Below are 22840 nucleotides of genomic sequence, written 5' to 3'. Positions count from 1 at the left end.
AACTAACAGTGATGGTTGTAGCCCAATGATATCCATTATATTGAAAATAGAACAGGCTACATAGAAGCATGAGTATATTTACATAAAAGGATTATCTGTTGAGAATAATTTTCTGCATTACAACAACTTAATGATAGTCACTTGAGGCAAATGTTTTATTTACAAAAATTTGGTCACAGATTGAGTTATAAACTACGCTTTCAGTAATTTTAGAGCACAGTTGTTTTGTGTGAAAAGTGTAATAGTTGGGATTTCTTTCTGAATTTTAGTTTTAGGTAATTTCCTGTTAAATGAAAAGAAAACCATCTAAATAAATTGTTATGGGTGGGGTACAGTTGTTGATAATGGACTGAGTTCTCTTAGTAACAGTAATTTTACATTTAGCACTTGAGAGAAAGTTAACTGCCTCTGCTCAGATTTGTAATGTTAGCTAATATTCTTATGTCTTTTATGGCCAGTAGACTATCTTCTTGTTAAACAATCTTAGAATTTCTCTTTTCTTGGAACCCAGTATTTCTCAGAGATGTAATATATTGTGTATTATTAATTTCTTATATAAAGTATATATTAATTAGTGTATTAATACACTAAGTAAACATCAAATTAGATTTCTAGTGTCAGTAAGAATGTAGTATTATATTTTGTCAGGGTGATGTAGAGAGGTGTTACAATTAAATTCATCAGGTAGTGGGTACATTACTTTTCTTTGGCTTTTTAAAATATTTTTTATTGTAATTAATAAAAGGGTTACATGATATTTGCCAGATAGAAGGTGCATTAATTCACATACATTGATAGCCTTTCACATATCTTGGTCCCCATTACCCTCCCCCCCACCCCCCTATCTTGGTTTTCCCCCCTTCCCTATCCAATTTTAAATAACCAAATGCAAATATATCCAATATATCAGATAACAAAGTGAGATACTCTTAACAATATGATATAACCAAGGGACAGCAAAAGAAATGAGAGATAACATAGTACATTAAGGACAACAATCATTCATTATATGGCTTTTGTTTCAATATCCTGGAGGTCCTTTCAATTAGCTTCATACTATATGGCCTTATGTATCAAGGTTTGGTACATTACTTCTTGAACATTGATACCCGTTCTCCCACTTGTAGTATTTCTGTATAGCTTTAAAAAGGCATGATTTTAAAAATTTTTTTTTTTAACCAATTGGTGCTAATGGCTCACACATAATCCTAGCATCTCAGGAGGCTGAGATCTGAGCATTGTGGTTCAAAGCCATTTGGGGTAGGAAAGTCCATGAGACTCAACCTCCAATTAACCAGGGAAAAGCCAGAAGTAAAGCTATGAATCGAGTTGGTACAGTGCTAGCTTTGAGCAAAAAATCTCAGGGATAGCACCTAGGCACTCGTTCAAGCCTCAGAACGGGCATACACACACACACTAATGATTTTTTGTTTGTTTCTAAAATAGATGTGTGTTCTTGGCATTGAGCAAAAGAAAAGATTAGAAACTTAGAAACATCTTAAATATTGTATTCTTTTTATGTTCTCTTGCAGTTGGACAGAATATAAGGATTTTTGAGAAGAGATTTGTCATGGAACTGATGGCAGATCCATGAGTTTGATAAAAATTTTGAACTAGAGTTATTGAGAAGAATTTGTTTTTAGTTATATATCATTTAGACTAGTTTAACTTGTGAGTTCAGCGAGCTAATGAATTGTATATGTGCAGTTCACAAATAAGGATTTCTGCTGAGATGCAGTTGTTGATTGTGGGGTAGATTATGTACAGAAGCCAGCAACTCTCCCTGTCTATGTATTCATCTCATTCACTACAGTCTACATGCACAAATTTGTTATCACTAAAACTTAAAGTAAGGTTCCAACTTTTAGGATGAGATTGAAGCCTCAACTACCTTAGAGCTGCTGTTTCTGGCCTGCATACAATTGATCCCAATATTACCATAAACATCTTTCTGCATGGTTTGGTTTTTTTTTTTGTTTTTTGTTTTTTTTTTTTTGCCAGTCCTGGGCTTGAGCTCAGGGCCTGAGCACTGTCCTTGGACTTTCTCAAGGCTAGAGCTCTACCACTTGAGCCTCAGCTCCATTCCGGATTTTTTGTATGTATGTGGTACCGAGGAATCGAACCCAGGCCTTTGTGCATGCTAGGCAAGCACTCTACCACTAGGCCAAACTCCCAGCCCCACATCTTTCTGCATGTTTTATAACTTTGGTTTTCTGCCCTCCTCTCCCTGCTTCTTAGTTTCCTTTGTCTCTTAAAATGATACTGTTTTAAACTCAGATGTACCTCTTAAATAATACTCTTAGGTTTCTTCTTCATTCTGAGTTTTATTGATTTCTCTGCATTTATTACATTCAGTGCTTCTACTGTGGGATTTGATTCTGTTGGAATAAAAAATTTCAGTACAATGCTTAAATAGGACAATATGACACATATTTACTATGGCATTTTCAGTATTTGGGTATTTTTATTATAAATTCAGTTACTTTAACATAGTCTATTTGAATATTTAATTTTAACATTACAATGCTTAAACAATCTTATTTATTCACTCACTCATTTTGCTGGTACTAGAATTGGATTCAGGGCCTTGTACTTGCTAGACAGGTTCTTTGTCATTCTCTCAGTCATTTTTTTTTTTTTAAGACAGGACTTTAAAACTTTTTATCTGGAATGTTCTTAAGCAGCAGTTCTACCTGTGCCTGTTTGATCCACATGTGAGGTTACATGCTTTACACATGCTTTACTTGTATGTTGAAATGGGATCTCAGTAATGTTTGCCCAGATTGGCACTCAAAGAGCTTCATTCTATTGACTTGCAAGTAGTTTAGACTACCTATGAACCACCATTATGTTCAGAATGTTCTTAAATGTATTACAGTACAGGCTAAGCTGGTATAAAAGTTATTTCTGCATATAATACAAACTATGGAAATTTTTCTTTGCCCATAAAAGTAGGCATGCATTGTACAGAGGGAGAGTACTATGTTTTTTATTTAGTTCATTCAGGGCCTCAGGTTCCTTGTTTATTTAGCCATACCCTAGGGTATTTTCCTCATTCTTATAATTGAAGCTGGGTAATCTCATAATTAATTGCATTCCTGAAAAAGAGGTAAACAATATCCTTTTAAAAAAAATATAGGACATTTGGGGGCCGGGAGTTTGGCCTAGTGGTAGAGTGCTTGCCTACCATACACGAAGACCAGGTTTGATTCCTGGGTACCATATACATAGAAAAAAAGTCGGAAGTGGTGCTGAAGCTCAAGTGGTTAGAGCTCTAGCCTTGAGAAAGTCCAAGGACAGTGCTCAGGCCCTGAGCTTAAGCCCAGGACTGCCCCCCCACAAAAAAATATATATAACACATACACACATATATGACATTTGATTTTCAATACTGGTGGGGAGGATAGCATATATCTGTTTATATAACATTGTCATATTTAGCTGATTGTGATTTAAAGGAGCCTGGAAAATGTCCATACTTGCCAATCCTGTTTCTATTCACAGGTGGGGAAACTGTTAGTGAAAGAAGAGTGAATAGTGCAGTGGAGTACCATTTTAGATGTTGTTTGAGGGTCTGATTGCCATTCTTATGCAAATTCTACTTTGGGTTTTCTTGGGACCACTATCAGGTGCAGCAGATCTCTAGATGAGCTTATAGAACTCTTGGAAGCCCTTGTGCTTATTATTGGATTATAATGAGAAGACAGATTAAAATCAGCCAAGGGGAGAGGTGCACACAGAAGAGTTGTAATATGGAAATCTGTTCTTTCCTAGTGGAGTCCTGGACAGTGCTAACTTTTAGCACTGGCTACAGTACTGTGCAGTACTGACAGAAATGAAACTTATTGAAGTCCCTGTCCAGAGTATATTACTAGGGCTTGAATTGTTAGATATGATTAGCTGCTGGGATGATTGATGATTAGCTTCCAGACCTTCAGGATGTTGATAATACATAGTTCATAGCTCCTACATAAATCTCATTATTAGGTTATTTGTAATGGTTCAAACTCCCTCAGTAAAAAAAAAATGTTATTTAAGAGGAAGATCATTCCAAGGCTTAAGATTGCCTCCCAAGAGCCAATGACAAGGGCTACCTTCTCTTTGGATAAAGTGGTGTTTCTGTTTTGTTTTGTTTTTAATATACATGTACAAGAGAGGCTTCATTGTGACATTTCTGTATGTGTATACAGTGTATTCTGATTAGCCTCATCTTATCTATAACTCCTCTTTATCCTACTCTTCACTTCTCTTTGTCTTTACATTTTTTAAAAATTATTTTAAAGGTGATGGATGTATAAGAGGGATTACAATGACATGAGTCAGGTAATGAGTACTTTTCCTTTCTTACAGTGTCTTTTTTTCCTCACTCTCTCCTAGTCCCTCCCTCCTGTCTCCACCCATAAGTTGTATACATCACTTTGATCAGTATCTAATGAGCTTCACTGTGTGCTCTTTTTTTTTTACCCTTTTTTTTCCTTGAGTCCTGTACCCTTCCTCACCTACCCTCTTGAAGACACACAGGTAAATACAGCACACATAAAGAATACAGATCACCAAAAAATAAGAACTAGCCAGGCTCACACCTGTAAGCTACTCAGCCCCCTAAGCTTCTAAGGAGACTGAGATCTGAGGATCAAAGCCAGCCCTGGCATGAGAGTCCCTAAGACTCCAATTAACTACCAGAAAACCAGAAGTGGTGGCTAGCTTTGAGCAAAAGAGCTCAGGGACAGCCCCTAGACCCTGAATTCAAGCTCCACAAATAATTTTTTTTAAAGATCTGTTTTCATATCTTGGAGTTCGTTTTCCCCTCTGTTTTTATATATTATATATGTGTGTATGTGTGTATATATATTCACATATAATTTTATATAAAGAGGCAAGTAGGGATTGCCCCTTTGTGTTTCTTTCCTAAGAGTATACTCTTCCGGTATCTGTATGAGTATATAGAATTTTATAATTTATCCTATCCCAGTGTATTTTAGATCTGATTTCCACATTTCAGCCATTTATCAGGCTTACTTGCTTTTAACATGATTTGTTCTAATTCTACCCATTTTTTTTTTTTTGCAAATGGAATAATGGAATAATTTTATTCTTTCTAATGGCTGTGTAAAAATCCATTGTGTAGAGGTGTAAAGGTATCACTTTTTTTTTTGATCCATTCATCTGTTGTGGGGTGTTTGGGCTGTTTCCATATTTTGGCTGTTGTGCATAGTGTAGCAGTGAACATGGATGTATAGGTGTCTTTATTATATCCTGTTTCGTGTTGTTGATATGGCTGGGATCTAGGAAGATCTACATTCAGTTTTTTGAGAAACCTTCAGATTGCAGTCTAGAGTAGTTATACCATTTTACATTCTCATCAACAGTACGGTAGGGTCCCCCACCAACGTTTGTTGTTACTCATATTCCCAATGTTGGCTGATTTAACTAGGATGAGATAGACTCTGAGTTGTTTTGATTTGTGTTTTCTCTTTATGGCCAGGGTGAGTATTTCCTCATGTGATTCTTTGCCATTCTTACCTCTTGTGAGAAGTCTCTTTTTAGCTCCTTTGCCCACTTAGTGATTGGTTTATTATGTTTGGAAGGTGTTTCTTGAGCTCCTTGTATATATTGGATATTAGGCCTTTGTCCTATGTGTTGCTGGTAAAGATCTTCACTCAGTCTGTTGGCTGTCTTCCTAGTTTCATAACTATATCTGTAGCTGTGAAGAGACTTTATTTTTATTTTTGTCAGTTCTAGGGCTTGAACTCAGGGCCTAGGCACTGTCCTTGAGCTTTCTCAAGGCTAGCACTCTACCACTTGAGCCATAGCACCACTTCTAGCTTTTTCTGTGTATGTGGTACCAAGCAATCAAATGCAGGGCTTTATGCATGCTAAGCAAGCACTCTACCAGTAGGCCATGCTCCTGTCCCCCAGAAAATTTATTTTGATGTAGTCCCACTTGTCAAGTCTCTGTCCTATCACTTTTCAAGAAGTTTTTATACAATGTGTAAGATGTTGTAGTTTTTCCTACTCTCTCTCCCTTTCCTTTCCTTTCCTTTCCTTCCCCTTCCCCTTCCCCTTCCCCTTCCCCTTCCCCTTTCCCTTTCTTTTTTCTTTTCATTCTTTGTCACTTTGTCATGGGGCTTAAACTCTGGGCCTGGGTGCTGTCCCTGAGCTCTTCAGCTCTAGGCTACCAGCCTACCCCTGGAGCCACAGTGCCACTTCTGGTTTTCTAGTGGTTAATTGGAGTCTCACATTCTTTAGTGCTACTGGACTGTGATCCTTAGATCTCAGCACCCTGAGTAGCTAGGATTACAGCGTGAGCCACCTTGTTTGGCAATTTCTCACTTTTCTATGTATGTGGTACTGAGGAATTGAACCTAAGTCTTTGTGCATGCTAGGCAGGCACTCTGCCACTAGGCCAAATTCCTGGCCCCCAAAGAACATTTTCTTTTTTAAAAAAAATTTTTTTTAAGTCTGTGTTGTGGCTTGAACTCTAGAGCCTGGGCTCTGTTCCTGAGCTCTTCAGCTCAAGGCTAGTGTTCCACCACATTGAGCCAAAGCACCACTTCCAATTTTCTGTGGTTAATATCAGATAAGAGTCTTACATACTTTGAATCACCATTCTCAGATCTCAGCCTCTTGAATAGCTAGGATTACAGGTGAGAGCCAGTGGTGGCCTGTGGAAACTTGGATAATTTTCTCTTATCGTCTTCTGTGTTTTTCTTCTATTTTTAAATAGTCATTTTTTTTCTTGTATTTTTTCTTGTCTAAGGCTGAATATTGACTACATGACAAAGCAGTATAACATGCAAATCAGCATTGGGAGGATAATATAGTGCTCCTAGAAAAAGTTGATCAGATTAATTTTAAGAATAAGCTGTGCCAGTGCTGCCCTGGCAGGGGTTGGGGGGGGCGGTGCTGTAGTGTGTGTAGGGGGTGCTGGAGGCTTAACTTAATTGATGAGTAATGAGTGTCTGCCTGTCAAGGTCAAGATCTGAGTTCAAAATTCTGTACTACCAAAATATTTTTTTTACGTTAAGTTTTTTTTTTAATGTTGATAAAGATAGTATCTCACCTGGATATGCTGGTACTTGTCTGTATTCCCAGTTACTCTAAACTATTGAAGAAGCTAAGGCAGGAGAATTACTTTAGCCTAAGAATTCAAGGCTAACATAGTTTTTCAAAGGTATCTTCGTTATACAGAATAACTACTCACACCAAGCATTATACTTAGAATGTAAACTGTATCTTGGCTTAAAATCTCTAAAAAGCAGTTAAAAAGCCAGTGGTACGTACTGTATACAAATGTACTGCTAGGAACCATACTGTATTGGAAATACACTGTTACAATGAAGTTTTTGAAATAAGGAACAAGGAAGCTGTGGTTTAGAGCCCTCCATTCCCCTGCCCCTGTTTACTTAGGCTAAATCTGGACCCCACTACAGTACGAAATGTTTTACCCACTTTTAACACTTAATACTTTGGAGAAACCAGGTGATGGTGTCTCACACCTGTAATCCTAGCTACTCAGGAGACTGAGACATTTGGAAGTTAACCCAGGCAGGAAAGTCCATGACACATATCTCCAATTAAGACCCAGAAAGCCAGAAGTGGAGCTGCAGCTCAAGTGGTAGAATGCTATCTTTGAGTGAAAAAGCTCAGGGCCAGATCCAGTTCAAGCCCCAAGACTGGTGCATTGTCTGTTTCTGTCGCTCCCTCTCGCTCCCTCTCGCTCCCTCTCGCTCCCTCTCGCTCCCTCTCGCTCCCTCTCGCTCCCTCTCGCTCCCTCTCGCTCCCTCTCGCTCCCTCTCGCTCCCTCTCGCTCCCTCTCGCTCCCTCTCCCTCCCTCTCCCTCCCTCTCCCTCCCTCTCCCTCCCTCTCGCTCCCTCTCGCTCCCTCTCGCTCCCTCTCGCTCCCTCTCGCTCCCTCTCGCTCCCTCTCGCTCCCTCTCGCTCCCTCTCGCTCCCTCTCGCTCCCTCTCGCTCCCTCTCCCTCCCTCTCCCTCCCTCTCCCTCCCTCTCCCTCCCTCTCCCTCCCTCTCCCTCCCTCTCCCTCCCTCTCCCTCCCTCTCCCTCCCTCTCCCTCCCTCTCCCTCCCCTCCTCTCCCCTCTCTCCAGGCATTATCAAGCTTTATTGCCTTATGGATTAGAACCTAATTTACCTAGTTGGTCCCAAGAGCAGTGCTTGGTCCTTTAAATTGCTTTTGCATTTTGCTTTTTACTTCCTGATTACACAGTTATTACTGATACCAATTTTTTTTGAAGGGGCCTCTTTCCCCGCTTTGCATATATCAATATATCACACCACTTTTCCAGGTTCTCTGATTCTATTTGTGGATAGCATTCAAGTTACATTTGTGGAGAAAAATATAAATAAGTGTCAGCTTTTTGCCACTTTTTGAGCGTGCATTTTGTTCCATGACACATTATTTGTGTAATCTCCAGAACTCATTAATTTTGTCTAAAGACTTTGCCAAATAAATAATATTCCACCCCAACCACCATTCTTATTTTGCTTTCTTATTTGTGTATGTATCTGTACACATACATATCTTTATTTATGCTGACACCAGGACTTGAACTTGTGAAAAAAGCTGTCTTTTCTGTTAAAGTGTGTTACTTCCTTTCTATGTATCTTGAGAGAGTTATTTTTCTGAAAAAAGTTCCTGCTTTGATCAGGAGGTTCACCCCTGTGGATTCCATCCTATTGCTGCTATGCTTTAATTAAGAACAGTTACAAGCTCATTGGAATTAGTTACATCCCCCCCCCCCCCCCCCCCCCCCCCCCCGCTCTTCTTAATTAAGACACTGTATTAATTAAACCACATTCTGTTTCAGATTGTGAACCTGAGCTCTGCCAGTCTGAGCAGAGGGGTATTGTCTCTGCTTTAGGAATAAAAAGGAGCAGCCCACCTGTTCTGAGTGGTTATCTGCCAGATTTGGGCAGATGGCATATGGTTTACAAAAATAAACTGCCTTGTAGAGTTCTTTTGAGTTATCATTTGTGCCACACCCCATATCTGAAAGCATATCTAACAAATTCAAGGATTCCTGCTAGCTCAACTTGAGGAACCATCAGTATTTATCTTTTGGGGGACAGGCATTTGAACAAAAGACTTCACTTGCCAGGCTGGCAGTCACCAATTGAGCTGTGCTTTTAGCCCTCTTTTCTATTTGCTGTGTTGGAGAAAGTTTCACTGGACTTTCTGCCTTGGCTTGCCTCAATTGCCATCTTTCAGATCTCCTACCTCCTGAGTAACTAGGATTATAGGTGTGATTAAAAGTGTGGCCTAATGGAAAAGTGTTTTCCTAGCATGCATGAAGCCCTGGGTTCGAAAGCCTGAATGGTGGTGTGGCGCAAGTGGTGGAGTGCTGGCCTTGAAAAGAAAGCTCAAGAACAGTGCGGCGGCCCTGAGTTCAAGCCCCTAGACTGGCAAAAAACAAGCAAACAAAAAACTACTCAGTGGGGCCGGGAGTTTGGCCTAGTGGTTAAAGTGCTTGCCTAGCATGCATGAAGAGCCGGGTTCGATTCCTAGGTACCACATGCATAGAAAAAAGCCGGAAGTGGTGCTGAAGCTCAAGTGGTAGAGCTCTAGCCTTGAGAAAGTCCAAGGACAGTGCTCAGGCCCTGAGCTCAAGCCCAGGACTGGCAAAAAAAAAAAAAAACAAAAAACTACTCAGTGATAATTTCACTTACATGTTTGTTCATTTGGTTGTTTAAGATAGGATCTCTGGCTTTGTGGTTCAGGCTGGCTTAGAACTCAAGGTCTTCCTGTGTTAGATTTGAGCACTAGAATTGTGTGTACACTCAGCTTTCAGTTTTTCTTTTCTTTTTTTTTTTTTTTTTTTGTGGGTCATGGGGCTTAAACTCTGGGCCTGGGCACTGTCCCTGAGCTCCAGCTAAAGGCTACTGTCCTACCCCTGGGCCTCAGCTCCACTTTCCCTTTTCTACTGGAGACAAGAGTCTCAGGTCTTTAGTGTTGGGACTGGCTTTGGACCTCTATCCTCAGACCTCACTCTCCTGAGTAGCTAGGATTACAGGCGTGAGCCACCGTGCCCAGCTTCAGTTTGTTTTTTTTTAATAATCCACAGATTAATACTGATGAAAATGTATTGCATCTTCTGTATGGTTTTCCTTATTAGATTCATCATGATTTTGGCATGTGTTATAAATAACCAATTTTTTAAAAACTTAATTTTTGAATTTCTGTATACACTGTATCAGCTCAGTTGCTGGAGGGAATCTCACTCAACCCTATGTTATCAGTTGTGTTTTTATTAACCAGCTGTTTTTGGTACTGGAAATTGAACTCTAGTCTTCATCCTTACCAGATGCTCTTACATTGTACCACACATTAAGCACTTACTTTTGCTTGCTGTTTTTGATAGGGTTTCACTTTGTCCATGTGCTTGCCTGGATATGATTTAGCTGTTAAGCTTTGGTACTGATACTTGAGCACATTATCAAGTGGTATTTGACATCCATACTCATATCAACCTGTTTACTTCTTGTTCTCCGAGCATTTTGTATTTGTAAAACATTTTTGTTATCTAGTCTTTCTACCTAGTCTTCCCTTTAAGAATTATTTCTGCTAGAAGCCAGCTCAGTGGCTCACACCTGTAATCCTAGCTACTCAGGAGGCTGAGATCTAAGGATCAAGGTTCAAAGCCAGCCGGGACACAAAAGAACCTGAGACTCTTTATTGCTAATTAACCTCTAGAAAATGGGAAGTGGGGCTTGGCTCAAGGGTAGGGCCTTAAGCTGAAGAGCTCAGGGACAGTACCCAAGCCAAGTTCAAGCCCCATGACTCACCCCCCCATATATATATATATATATTTCTGCTTGCTTCTTGAGCATTTGTCTAGTACAAATTCATTTAAAAATGAATGTCAAAAAGGTAAAAGAAGCCAGGAGTTTGGCCTAGTGGTAGAGGGCTTGCCTAGCATGCAGCAAGGCCCAGATTCAATTTCTAGGTGCCATATACATAGAAAAAGCCAGAAGTGGTGTTGTGGCTCAGGTGGTAGAGCTCTAGCCTTGAGAAAGTACAAGGACAGTGCTCAGACCCTGAGTTCAAGCTCCAGCACTGGCAAAAAAGTTCTTAATGTAATATATAATAGTAGTAAACATTTAATAGAAACCTATAGTTACTAAAAGAATCTAAACAGACGTTACATTAATTTTGTGAAGGGTAGTGCAGTCATGTCCAAATATGTGTTTATTTTGCTTAGAAGAATTTGACTTTGCAAGGAAATTCATTTAGTGCCTGTTTTGAATTTTGCATTGTTTTGCAAGCACTATGTCCATTGCCACTGAAGATGAGTCATTGTTTGATCATCTTGGTGGTTTGGTGTTACTGTTAAGTATTTCCTTGAAGAATTCTTAAATTTTTACTAGTTATCAGTGGTAATCTTTGTGTCAAGTTTTCCTCATATATTATTTTTTTTTGCAGCCGGGGAGGGGGAGGTCTGTCATGGGACTTGAACTCTGGGCCTGGGCGTTGTCCCTGAGCTCTTCAGCTTCAGCTTAAGGCTACTGTCCTACCCCTTGAGCCACAGTGCCATTTCTGGTTTTATGATGGTTAACTAGAGATAAGACTCTCAGGGACTTTTTAGTGCCCAGGCTGGCTTTGAACCAAGATCCTCGGATCTCAGCCTCCTGAGTAGCTAGGATTACAGGTGTGAGCCACCGTGCCCCACTTTAACTGACTTCTTTTAGGGTGTTTTGCAGAATAGATGAATTACATGTGTTTATTCTTGAGTATCTAGTATGATGTAACAGTGTTTAAGACCCATATCACGGGACCGTTAATGAATGGATATGTTAAATGCCATTCCATTTCAGTAATTAATGGTATCAAGTAAGTGTGGCCATATTGCTGGACTTATGCTATATTATATAAGTAGATGTTAAGATTACTGGTCAGGGATATATAAAAATTTTACTTAGGAGGCTTATCTCCCAGTGGGGCTTGACTCAAGGATAGGGGCAGTACCTTGAGCTGAAGAGCTCAGGGACAACACTCAGACTCAGGGGTAGGATGGTAGCCTTGAGCTGAAGAGCTCAAGGATAGTGCAGCCAGGCCAAGTTCAAGCCCTGTGACCCACCAAAACAAACAAAAAAATTTCCTCTTGAAATTGAAGTTTAAAGCTATTCATCATAAGACCTGAATGAAGGAACAAAAGGAACTGCTCTTGGCTTTTCATTTAATTGAATATTTGAATTTATTTTCATTTCTCTTTCTTGATACTAAAATACAATAAAATATTTATTGAGTATATTATGTTAAAAATGATTTTATTTTTCCCCCCAAAACAGAAGCTCCACCATGAGACGAGGTGGATGGAGGAAGCGAGCTGAAAATGATGGCTGGGAAAAATGGGTATGTTTTAAAGAATAAAAATGATATTGAACAAGGTATTTTCATCCTTTTTTTTTAGAAGTTTGTAATATAACTCAAGCCTAAGTTGTAAACCACTTAAATAACAATTGTGTTTTCCCCATACATTAAAAACTTTACAGTGCTCATATGTTCTTAAATCTTTATACTTCACTGTCTGGAATTATCCTGAGGAAGTAAATTTGCCTGAACATAAAAACTAAGTGTATGATGATGACGACTTTCTGACATGGATAATAATACTGAGAAACAGGAAGACACTTGAATATCTAGTATTAGAGAATGGGTCAAGTGAATTTTCTGTACATGGTAGAACACTGTGTTGTTACTACTAGCTGTACATCTCTTAAACTGGAAAGATAGCTTTAACTTGAACAATGAATTATACAAAAATATTACATATGTAATAAACTGTCTATTCTGAGATGTCGAAGAAAGGTTTGAACATAGCATCTGAAATATTTATTAATGGGATTATATCTTTTTAAAGTCTACATTTTTCTGAGATTTTTTATATGAACATGTGATACTTTAAAACAAATGATTTACATTTTGGAAATAAGTAAGTATATATCTTTGCTTGGCACTGACAATTGAAAACATTTATCCATGACTCAGGAAATTTGGGACTGAATCCATAAGATTGTAAAAGTGGTTAACTTCAGAAAAATAAAGTTATCATTTAAAGTTACCTAATGAAAGTTAAACTACTATCAGATACACTGATTACTTCCAAAACATACCCATTAAATTATTCATTGTATTTTTATTCCTATTTATAAAGACTACTGGTCAACTGCTTCATTTTAAGCTTTCTGTCTAGTGGAAAGTAGAAGATAGTCTGAAACTCTTAGCCACTTGCCAAATTTTGATTGATTTAAACTTTGATGTACTTTGCTCAGAAGTACTTTGCTCAGTTTTGTATTTAGCAGTACATTTTTATGATTTTTAGTATTATCATTTTTCTTTTTAAGAGAAGCATCCTCAGGATGTTAAAAAAAATTGAATTGACAGAAATCTTGCCTTGAAATTCATATGTAGGAGATCATCATTTCATCCTAGCCACTAGCACAGAATAAGATGGTGTTAATTATGTAGTTTTAAAATGTTTTTTTTTTTAATGGATGGAATGAAAGTGGGAGTTTTTGTGACTTTTCCTTTTTCTCATTCTTTTTCCCCCTTGATTCTAGGGTGGTTATATGGCTGCCAAGGTCCAGAAATTGGATGAACAGTTTCGATCAGATGCTGCTAAGCAGAAGGATGGGACTTCTGAGATTTTTAGTGGAGTTGCCATTTATGTTAATGGATATACAGGTTGAGTACTTTTTACTTATAAGGTACCCTATTTTAACATATTTTCAGAACTGAGAATGGTTTATTACATTGCTTACTCTTCCATTGCTTTTTTTCCATCTACCCTACCTTTTAATTTCTATCAGAGCACATTGATTAAAAAATTAAATGAGGGGCCTGGAGTTTGTCCTAGTGGTAGAGTGCTTACCTAGCATGTATGAAGACCAGGGTTTGATTCCTTTTTTCCACATACAATAAAGAATGGGTTAGAATTCTCAGTTAAGGTTGTAGAATTTTACTTAATCTTTGTTTCTTCATCTCCTCCCCCACTAATTGTGCTTACTGTCATTAAATCTAGTATCTGGAAGGGGTTGGGTAGTTTATCCTCTTTTGGAGTAGAGGAAGATAACTTGAAATTGTAATTTACCTCTCAGAGTCTCAGCCACTAATTTACCTCTTAGTGTGTCAGCTACATCTTAGAGTTGAACCTACACCAGTGCTTCAATTTTATGAATTTTTCTTGATTTTGCTGGCACCAAGTAATCTCTTGGTTTCCTTAGCCATCTTAGATTTTTTTTTTCTGATCTATAATGTCAGTACTTGTCTATTGTCAGGTTTTACTCCTAAAAATTTTATTTTCTTTATTTTTCTAATGTAAATATTTGTGTCAGTCGGTATCATCTTGTATGATAGCTTGCTTATTCTTAATTTTTATGTTCACATATAACATTGTTTGTCTTCATATTGATTTAGATGATTTCATGTGCTAATTTGGGTATAACAGGTATATTTATATCCTAGCACTCATTAATTAGACTTTGTAATTGTTACCTGTTTCCTAGGTAAGAACAGGAACTACATTTTCTTCACTAGTTGCTGCTGCTATGACGTCTAGACCTAATCAGTCAGGAAATATTTGCTGAATTAAATATTTATGAATAAATGTATTTGCCTGGTTCATTGAGGGTAGACCATGTTGGTTGTCGTTAAAAGTTTGGTTAGCCAGTTCTGATGATAAATTTAATCTTAGTTTCTGTTTTAGACTGTATACTGTTAGAAGCATATTATGCATGTAGGTATATCTTGGCAAACTTAAGGTTCATAGACTCTGTCATGTGCTATTAACAGATTTAAAAAGAGCAACGAGCAAGTGAGAGTGTTGGTGACAGGATGGTCTCCTGGCCTGTCTCTGTGCTCAGTGATGCTCATTGCTCAGTGATGCTCATTGTCCTGGACAGGAATGGAGGAAATATTGACTGAGGAAATAGGATCATCAAGGGTCTAGTTTCAGTCTTCCATTGGAGACCTTATCTGAGTATCTTTCCCCAGAGCCTCAGTTTGTGCAAGATACCAACAAGGAACAGGGACTCTTTGGGGGCATACTTCCCACCACCCGGATTCATTGTGTGAATTCCTGCCCAGCCCTGAGTCATACCCAGGCTTGTGCTTTCTCTGGAGAAACACTTGCAGTTCTTACGGCAGGAATCTCCAAGAGGTGGCCCAAGTTGGCTTTCCATTGATAGTGCAAATACCTGCTTGGGAAATTCTTTCTCACAATTGTGACATTAAGCTTGGTTCCTGGAGTGGATGCTCCTCTATAAAGTTGCAACTGCTCAGATGACAGGTGTTAAGTTTCTAACGTGAGGGGTGAAGGAAGACTTTCGTGCAACCAGCTGCATATTGAACCCAGCTCCTTGGGAAACCACGGTTGGTAGACAGCTGCTTCTGTTCTGAGAGACCAAGTTCACCCCCATCTCTTCAGTCATGGTCTTTGCATGTTAGAATACGGAACATGGGTCCTCCTTTTCAGTAGTGAACACGACCTGCCCCTTGTGTGGCTGCACTGTCCTGTGACTCTTGGACTTTACCTCATATTTCACATCATAGTTTTCTCCTTCCTTCGATGTCCTGCCCTCAGTACTTTGCAGTGCCCTAAAGATTGGTGTGTTTATATTGCCTTTCCTGATTTAGTGTTTCTTAGTACTCTCTTAATGAAGGGGAACTTGGAAGGAAAAAACAAGACTTTTGGGGCATTGAAATGAATGTATTTTCATAACTTTGTAAACTGTAAAGTGATACGTATATAATTGTAAACTACTGTTAATTTTATGTTCTAATTACAGAATTTCCAACCATTCAAAAAAAGATTAAAAAAACATTGTATGCTATATACATTGATTATGGAGATTTTTTATTCACTCTTGTTCACATAAGAATAAGCAGAGGAAAGTTTGTGAAAGAGATATGGTGTCAATATCTCTGATTTTGTTATTTCAAGAACATTGTATAAATAAGACATACTTAATGTAATGTTTTGGGATTGACTTTTCTTTTAAATGGCATGTTTTAAACAAGTTATCCTAATTGTTTATCACATCACCAGTGGTCTATGAGTGATATACTTTGTTTTCATCCTTGTTATCATTTAGTGTTTCTTATTTTAGGTGTGAAATACTATCCCATTGTGGTTTCAATTTATATTCCAGTTGCTCCTCATCTTCACCAGTACTGTTAAGACTGGATTTTAATTTTTTTTAAATAACGTATTGTAGTATTTCCCTGTAGTATTTGCCAACACCACTTCTAGTTTTCCAGTAGTTAATTGGATGTAAGTTTCACCGACTTTCCTGCCTGGGCTGGCTTTTTGAACAGTAATTCTCAGATCTGAGCCTCCTGAATAGCTAGGATTACAAGTCTGAGCCACCGGTGCTTGGCTTTCATTTATCTCTTCTTACTGTAACCAGTAGCTGAGAGATACAATTTTAAACAGTAAAGATTCATTTTGGGGGGCCAGCAGTTTGGCCTAGTGGTAAAGTGCTTGCCTAGCATGCAGAAAGACCCAACTTTGATTCCTTGGTACCATACATACACAGAAAAAGCTGGAAGTGGTGCTGTGGCTCAAGTGGTAGAACCCTAGCCTGGAGAAAACCCAAGGACAGTGCTCAGGCCCTGAGTTCAAGCCTTAAAACTGGCAAAAAAAGATTCATTTGTGATTCCAGTTTTAAAGCTCTAGTTCACGTTTAATGAGTTAGAAACATCATGGTAGAAGGGAGAAGGGTATCTTGGAGAAAAACTGCCTAATCTTGCGGAGGACAGGAAGCAAAAGAGAAGAGCCTTAAGAAAATGGGGGGCATGGGCTGGGAGTTTGGTCTAGTGGTAGAGTGCTTGCCTGGCATGCACGAAGACCCGAGTTCGATTCCTCGGTACCACATACATAGAAAAAAAAAAGCTGGAAGTGGTGCTGAGGCTCAAGTGGTGGAGCTCTAGCCTTGAGAAAGTCCAAGGACAGTGCTCAGGCCCTGAGCTCAAGCCCAGGACTGGCAAAAAAGAAATGGGGGGTAAAATGTAACACTTGAGGACATAGCCCGTGTGAGTTATTCTAGTTGGGTCCTAACTCCTGAAGTTTCCACAACCTCCCAAAATAGCATCACTATTCATGCTCAGTTCATACTCAAATGCATACTCAAATTAAAATGGGTAATATTATCAGTCACCATTTACTGCATTTAAATTGGTGTGTCATCCTTGGTAAAGTATCTGTTCATGTTTTTTGTTTATTACTTTTTGTTGTTGTTACTGTTTGAATGAGTTACTTCATGTCAGTTCAGTTTCAAATTGAGTTGAATAAAATTTGACAAAAATTAATTTTACTTTTTTTTTTTTTTTGTCAATCCTGGGTCTTGATCTTGGGGCCTGATTACTGTCCTTGGGCTTTTTCAAGTCTAGAGCTTTACTGCTTGAGTCATGGCACCACTTCCAGCCTTTTTTGTGTATGTAGTACCAAGGAATCAAACCCAGATATTCGTGCATGCTAGGTGGGCACTCTACCACTAGGCCAAACTCCTGATTCCTTTCTAATGTTTTTAGTGAGTGAGAAATTTTAAATTATGTATATAGCTTGTGGTATGATGCACATATTTCTTTTATGTAATTCTGTTTTTTGTAATCAGTAATGTTAAATGAATTCTGTGCTATAAGAATTTGCCAGAGGTGGCTGGATGTTTGGCCTAGTGGTAGAGTGTTTGCCTAGCATGCATGAAGATCTCTGTTTGATTTCCTTGGTACCAACATAGAAAAAAGCTGGAAGTGGGCTGAGGCTCAAGTGGTAGAGCTCTAGCTTTGAGAAAGTCCAAGGATAGTGCTCAGGCCCTGAGTTCAAGCCCAGGTCTGGTGGGGATGGGGTGGGGGGGAAAGAATTTGGTTTAGTGGTAGAGTGCCCAGCCTGCTTAAAGCCTGGGCTCGATTCCTTAGTACCACACAAACAGGAAAAGCACTGAAAGTGGCACTGTGGCTCAAGTGGTAGAGTATTAGCCTTGAGCAAAATAGCTCAGTGCCCAGGACTGGCAAAAAATAACCAAAAACTTACCAAGAATTAGAGAAACTCATGTATATGGTACAAGGTGTTTTTATTTTTCTGAAGAGTAAAACTAACCTGATCAATAGTCTTGATTTATTTAAACCCTTGGACCTATTTTGCCTATATTGCTTGGGCTTGAAGATAATCTGTTGTTGAATAATATGGTACAAATAAGACTCCTGTGGATGCTTTGTCTCTGGAGTACAATTGTTGCTAGGGGAGGTGTGATTTAGAGCACTCATTAGGTTGAAAGGTGAAAAAAGCATGGAGATACTTGAAAATAATTGGTTTAGTGTGACCTTAGAAATGTAGATCATAACTAAAGTGTTTATGAGAACGTAGGAAGCATGTTGATTTTTTAAAATGGTATTTCTTTAAACTTACATATGTTTAAGATCCTTCCTGTAGTTTTATTTAGAATATGAAATAAAACAAAAAGCTTTCTTAGTCTATTTTATACTGGCGGATTTTTCTTTTTTGCCCTTGATATAATTTTATATTGGTGAACTGGTAAGATTTATGATCCTTATGAAATTATTTTATTAACTTTCTAAATATTAAATAAAAATGAAAGTAATTAAGCTTAATCATTAAGCGTAGAGTCTACTACTAAATCTATGTATAAGTTTGAGTAATCTAATTCTTGTTTTATTGTTTGTTTTTCTTTATTGGTACCAAACCTGTGTTTGTCTTTTTCTTTATTGGTACCAGACCTAAGCTTGAACTCTAGGTTTAGGTGCTATCTGTGAACTTTATGCTCAAGGCTGGCACTCTGCTCTACTATTTGAGCCACAAGTTCCACTTCTGGTTTTTTAGGTGGCTAAATTAGAGATAAGAATCTCATACTTTATACTTTCCTGCCTGGGCTGGCTTTAACAATAATCATTAGATCTCAGTCTCCTCAGTAACTAGGATTTTAGCTGTGAACTACTTTGTATTATTTTTAAGAAATTAAAGAATTGAAGTGTTTGGAAACTCATCCATACAGACTTTATTGTTAACCTTTTGCATACAAGCTACCAAGGACATAGGCTATATGTAATAAGATGTTTTAAAACAATTTTTTAATTTTTTTTGGTGGAGAGGGGAACAGCCCTTTGGCTTCAACTCTGAGCCTGGCTGCTGTCTTTCAGTTCTTTTGTTCACTGTTAGCATTCTACCCCTTCAGCCACAGCTCTACTTCTTTAAACCTAGAACCTCAGATCTCAGCCTCCTGAGTAGCTAAGATTGTAGGCATGAACTGCCAGTGCCTGGCTAATTCAATTGGGGGGGGGGTGTCTGTGTCTGTGTCTGTCTCTGTCTCTGTCTTTGTGTGTGTCTGTGGGCTGTGTGTCTTCAGGCATTGTTACTTTTTTTTTTTTTTTTACCAACAGCAGGCACTTGACCACTTGCATCAATAATTCCATTTCCAGCTTTTTGTTTGTTAATTGGAGATAAGTCTTGAGAAGAAAATTTGTCTGCCTATAAGCTGTCTTTGAACTTGGTCTTCAGATCTCAGCCTCTTAAGTACTTGAATTATAGACATGAGTTACTAGACACCAACTGATTATTTTGAAGTTGTTTTTTCCTCTGGTAGGCAACTCTTAATAGATATTTTTCTGTTGCTTTGCTGTCTCTGGCAGACAGCAACAAAGGACACATTTCTTTAACACTTGATTTGCCTCTCAGCTTTGTTCTATAGCCAAGGAGAACGTGAAGTAGTGGTGGTATTTAAATTGACCTTAAGGGATTTAAGGGATTGAACATTTTAATGATAATCTGCTTTCTTGTATATAAAACTTTTGCTTTAATATTGGTTTTACAGACCCTTCTGCTGAGGAATTGAGAAAGTTAATGATGTTGCATGGTGGTCAATATCATGTATATTATTCCAGATCCAAAACAACGCACATTATTGCCACAAATCTTCCTACTGCCAAAATTAAAGAATTAAAGGGGGAGAAAGTAATTCGACCGGAATGGATTGTGGAAAGGTATGTTAAACTTTGTTTCATTAATAGGATCCTTGAAAATTGGAATGTAGGGTTTTCTTTGATTTGCATTGTTTTATTTTGTTTTATGGTAGGACTGGGGTTTAAACTCAGGACCGTTCACTTTCTCAGAGACCTCCATGCTTTTGGCTGGCACTAGTCCTCCAGTTTAGCATTTTGCTGGTTACTTGGAGAGAGACATTTTTTGTGTGCTTTGTGCCCAAACTGCCTTTGAACCATAATATTGATGTAAGTCTCCTGAGTAGCTAGGATTATAGGGGTCTTTCAAAATAGGTCCTATTTCTTAAAAGTTCCGCCATCTTCCAATAAACACCAAGCTGATGATCAAGCTTGTAACAAAAGGGCTTTTGGGAACATTCCAGATCCGAATGTATTATGCTGTTGTTTGTAATAGCTGCCAAGTAGGAAGATGATGGAAGCCAACGGCAGGAATCAGTTGTAGGAAGCAGATTACCAAGGGTGTAATGGCAGTAAATGTTATTGTGAATCTACTAGGAGTTACGTTCTGTGTACTTGAGAAGTACCACCTAAAACAAAAATCTCAATACCTTGTAAGCTTATCTTGTTGGAGAGATAGACAATAATGGTGACATGAGTAAGCTGTAGCTCAGTTTATTTTATTGTTTTTTTCATACATGGGTTTGAATTCAGGACTTTCTGCACTTGCTCAGCTTGCTCACTGGCACTCAACCACATGTACCACAGCTCTTGACCTTTTTTTTTTTTTGCTGGCTGTTTTAGAAATAGAGTCTCATAGGCAGGCACTGTGGCTTACACCTGTAGTATTAGCTACTCAGGACGATGAGATCAGAGGATTGAGTTTCAAAGCCAGCCCAGGCAGGAAAGTATGTGAGACTCACATCTCCAATTAACCACCGAAAATCTGCAAGTGGAGCTGTGGCTCAAAGTGGTAGAGTACTAGCCTTGAGCAAAAAATCTCAAGGACAGTGCCCAGGCCCTGAATTCAAAGCCCAACTAATAACAAGAAAGGAATGGAATCTCACAGACTCTCCCAAGTGAACTTGATTTGAATTTGGATCCTCTGAATCTCAGCTTCAGTTTGCTAAGGTTACAGGTGTAAGTTACTGACACCCATCCATCTCATAGTTATTATGCATTATGTATTATTTTTAACCCATAGCATGAAAATACGTCAAGATAACAAACTTGGATTTCTGGCAGTAGGCCAAAAAAAGGGAGAGTGGTTTTTGTTGATAACTTTTGTTGTTGCTGCTATTACTGTGTTAGAGATTGTTTGTCTGGCATGCTCATTAGACTCAATCTGCATGTTATGCCCCAAGCTCTTTTTTTCTTTACTACTTTAATTTGCTATTTTTATTTTTGTGGGGCCGAACTTGTACACTGAACTTAAGGCCTGGGCACTGTCCTTGAGCTTGTTTGCTCAAGACTAGCACTCTTCACTTGAGACACAGTCTCACTTCACATTTGATAGTTAACTGGAGATAGACCTATGGGCTTTCTTGCTTAGTTTGGCTTCAAAGAATAATCCTCAGATATCAGCCTCCTGAGTAGCTAGGATTACAGGCATGAGCCACCAGTGCCTGAGTTGATTATTTTTAACTTAGAGTGCTGTTTGTGAAAATATAAATGATGGAATTTATTTCTTGTGGGTCCTGGGACTTGAGCTCTGGGTCTAAGCTGGAACCTTTTTTTTAGGTGGGTCATGGGGCTTGTACTTGGCCCGGATGCTGTCCCTGATCTCTTCAGCTCAAGGCTACCGCCCTACCCCTGGGCCTGGGTGTTGTCCCTGAGCTTTTCAGCTGAAGGCTATCGCCCTACCCTGCAGCCAAACCCCATCCCCCATTTTCTAGAGGTTAATTGGAGATAAGAGTCTCAGGTCCTTTTGTGCCTTTTGAACCTTGATCCTCAGATCTCAGCCTCTTGCGTAGCTAGGATTGCAGGTGTGAGCCACCAGCCTGGCTCCTTGGCACGTTTTGCTCTAGGCTAGCACGCTACCACTTGAGCCACCTTGCCATTTCTTACTTTTCTGTGACTAATTGTAGATAAGAGTCTCATGGACTTTCTAGCCTGGGCTGATTTTGAACCACAGTCTCCAGATCTCAGCCTCCTGAGTAGCTAGGATTACAGGCTTGAGCCACTGGCCCCCAGCAAAATTTTGTATTTTTGAGAAAAATATTTTTTGCCTGTTAATTAGCTGTTATCTTAATTTTAAGGGATGACTGAGTATATATGTAAGAGGCTTAAGTGCTATAGCTCAGGCAAAAGGATTGTGGTCAAAGCTTGCCCTGTGTAAGTGTGGTACTCTGTTCTAAGAACAAGTAAAGGGTAAATGGCTAGAGGCATAACTAGGGTGGGAGAACACCTTACCTTAGTCAGCTCAAGGCTGAATGTAAATTTCATCAGTACTGAAACCAAAAAAAAAAAAAACCACTACAAATCTAACATTGTCTTCTAGTTTGAATAAGTATATTAATTGGTCGTTTTAAATTTTGAAGTAAGTGACATTTTTAAAGATTTGTTCCCACATATAACTCAACTTATTAGCCAGCAAAAAAATCACTTTACGTTCTTAATCAAATTGACTTCAGTCAAAGTACAAAAGGAATGATACTACCATCTGGTATTAGATCATTGGGATGGCTTTGGGTTTTAGTGGCCGTGTTTGATATGCAGTAAACATTTGGAGTCAGGTATAAGGAGTCCATATCTTCAAATTTTTTATCTCTTATCCTGATTGAAGTAGTGCAATTATTCATTATAAAGTAGAAATTCTTCGTTTTGTCCTGTATTTTTTTATTTTGTTTTTTAAAGTTGTATACCTAACATGAATTA

The 22840-nt window shown here is 38.6% G+C and overlaps 1 protein-coding gene across 3 annotated transcripts in view; it reads left to right on the top strand.

Annotated features, from left to right (window-relative positions):
• Rev1 (REV1 DNA directed polymerase) overlaps positions 1-22840 on the top strand; it is a 66526-nt gene that overhangs the window by 9799 nt on the left and 33887 nt on the right. For all 3 annotated transcript variants that reach the window (XM_090336502.1, XM_090336500.1, XM_090336501.1), the window contains exons 2-4: positions 12304-12367; positions 13576-13699; positions 19840-20008. In XM_090336502.1, coding sequence (XP_090192628.1) covers positions 12314-12367; positions 13576-13699; positions 19840-20008 — 347 coding nt within the window. In that variant the 5' untranslated portion in view covers positions 12304-12313. The remainder of the gene's footprint in view (positions 1-12303; positions 12368-13575; positions 13700-19839; positions 20009-22840) is intronic.

The sequence above is a fragment of the Megascapheus bottae genome, chromosome 7, assembly GCF_031878675.1.
Source record: "Megascapheus bottae isolate mThoBot1 chromosome 7, mThoBot2.hap1, whole genome shotgun sequence".
NCBI classification, from domain to species: Eukaryota; Metazoa; Chordata; class Mammalia; order Rodentia; family Geomyidae; genus Megascapheus; species Megascapheus bottae.
This window is presented reverse-complemented; position numbering and strand designations above follow the sequence as displayed.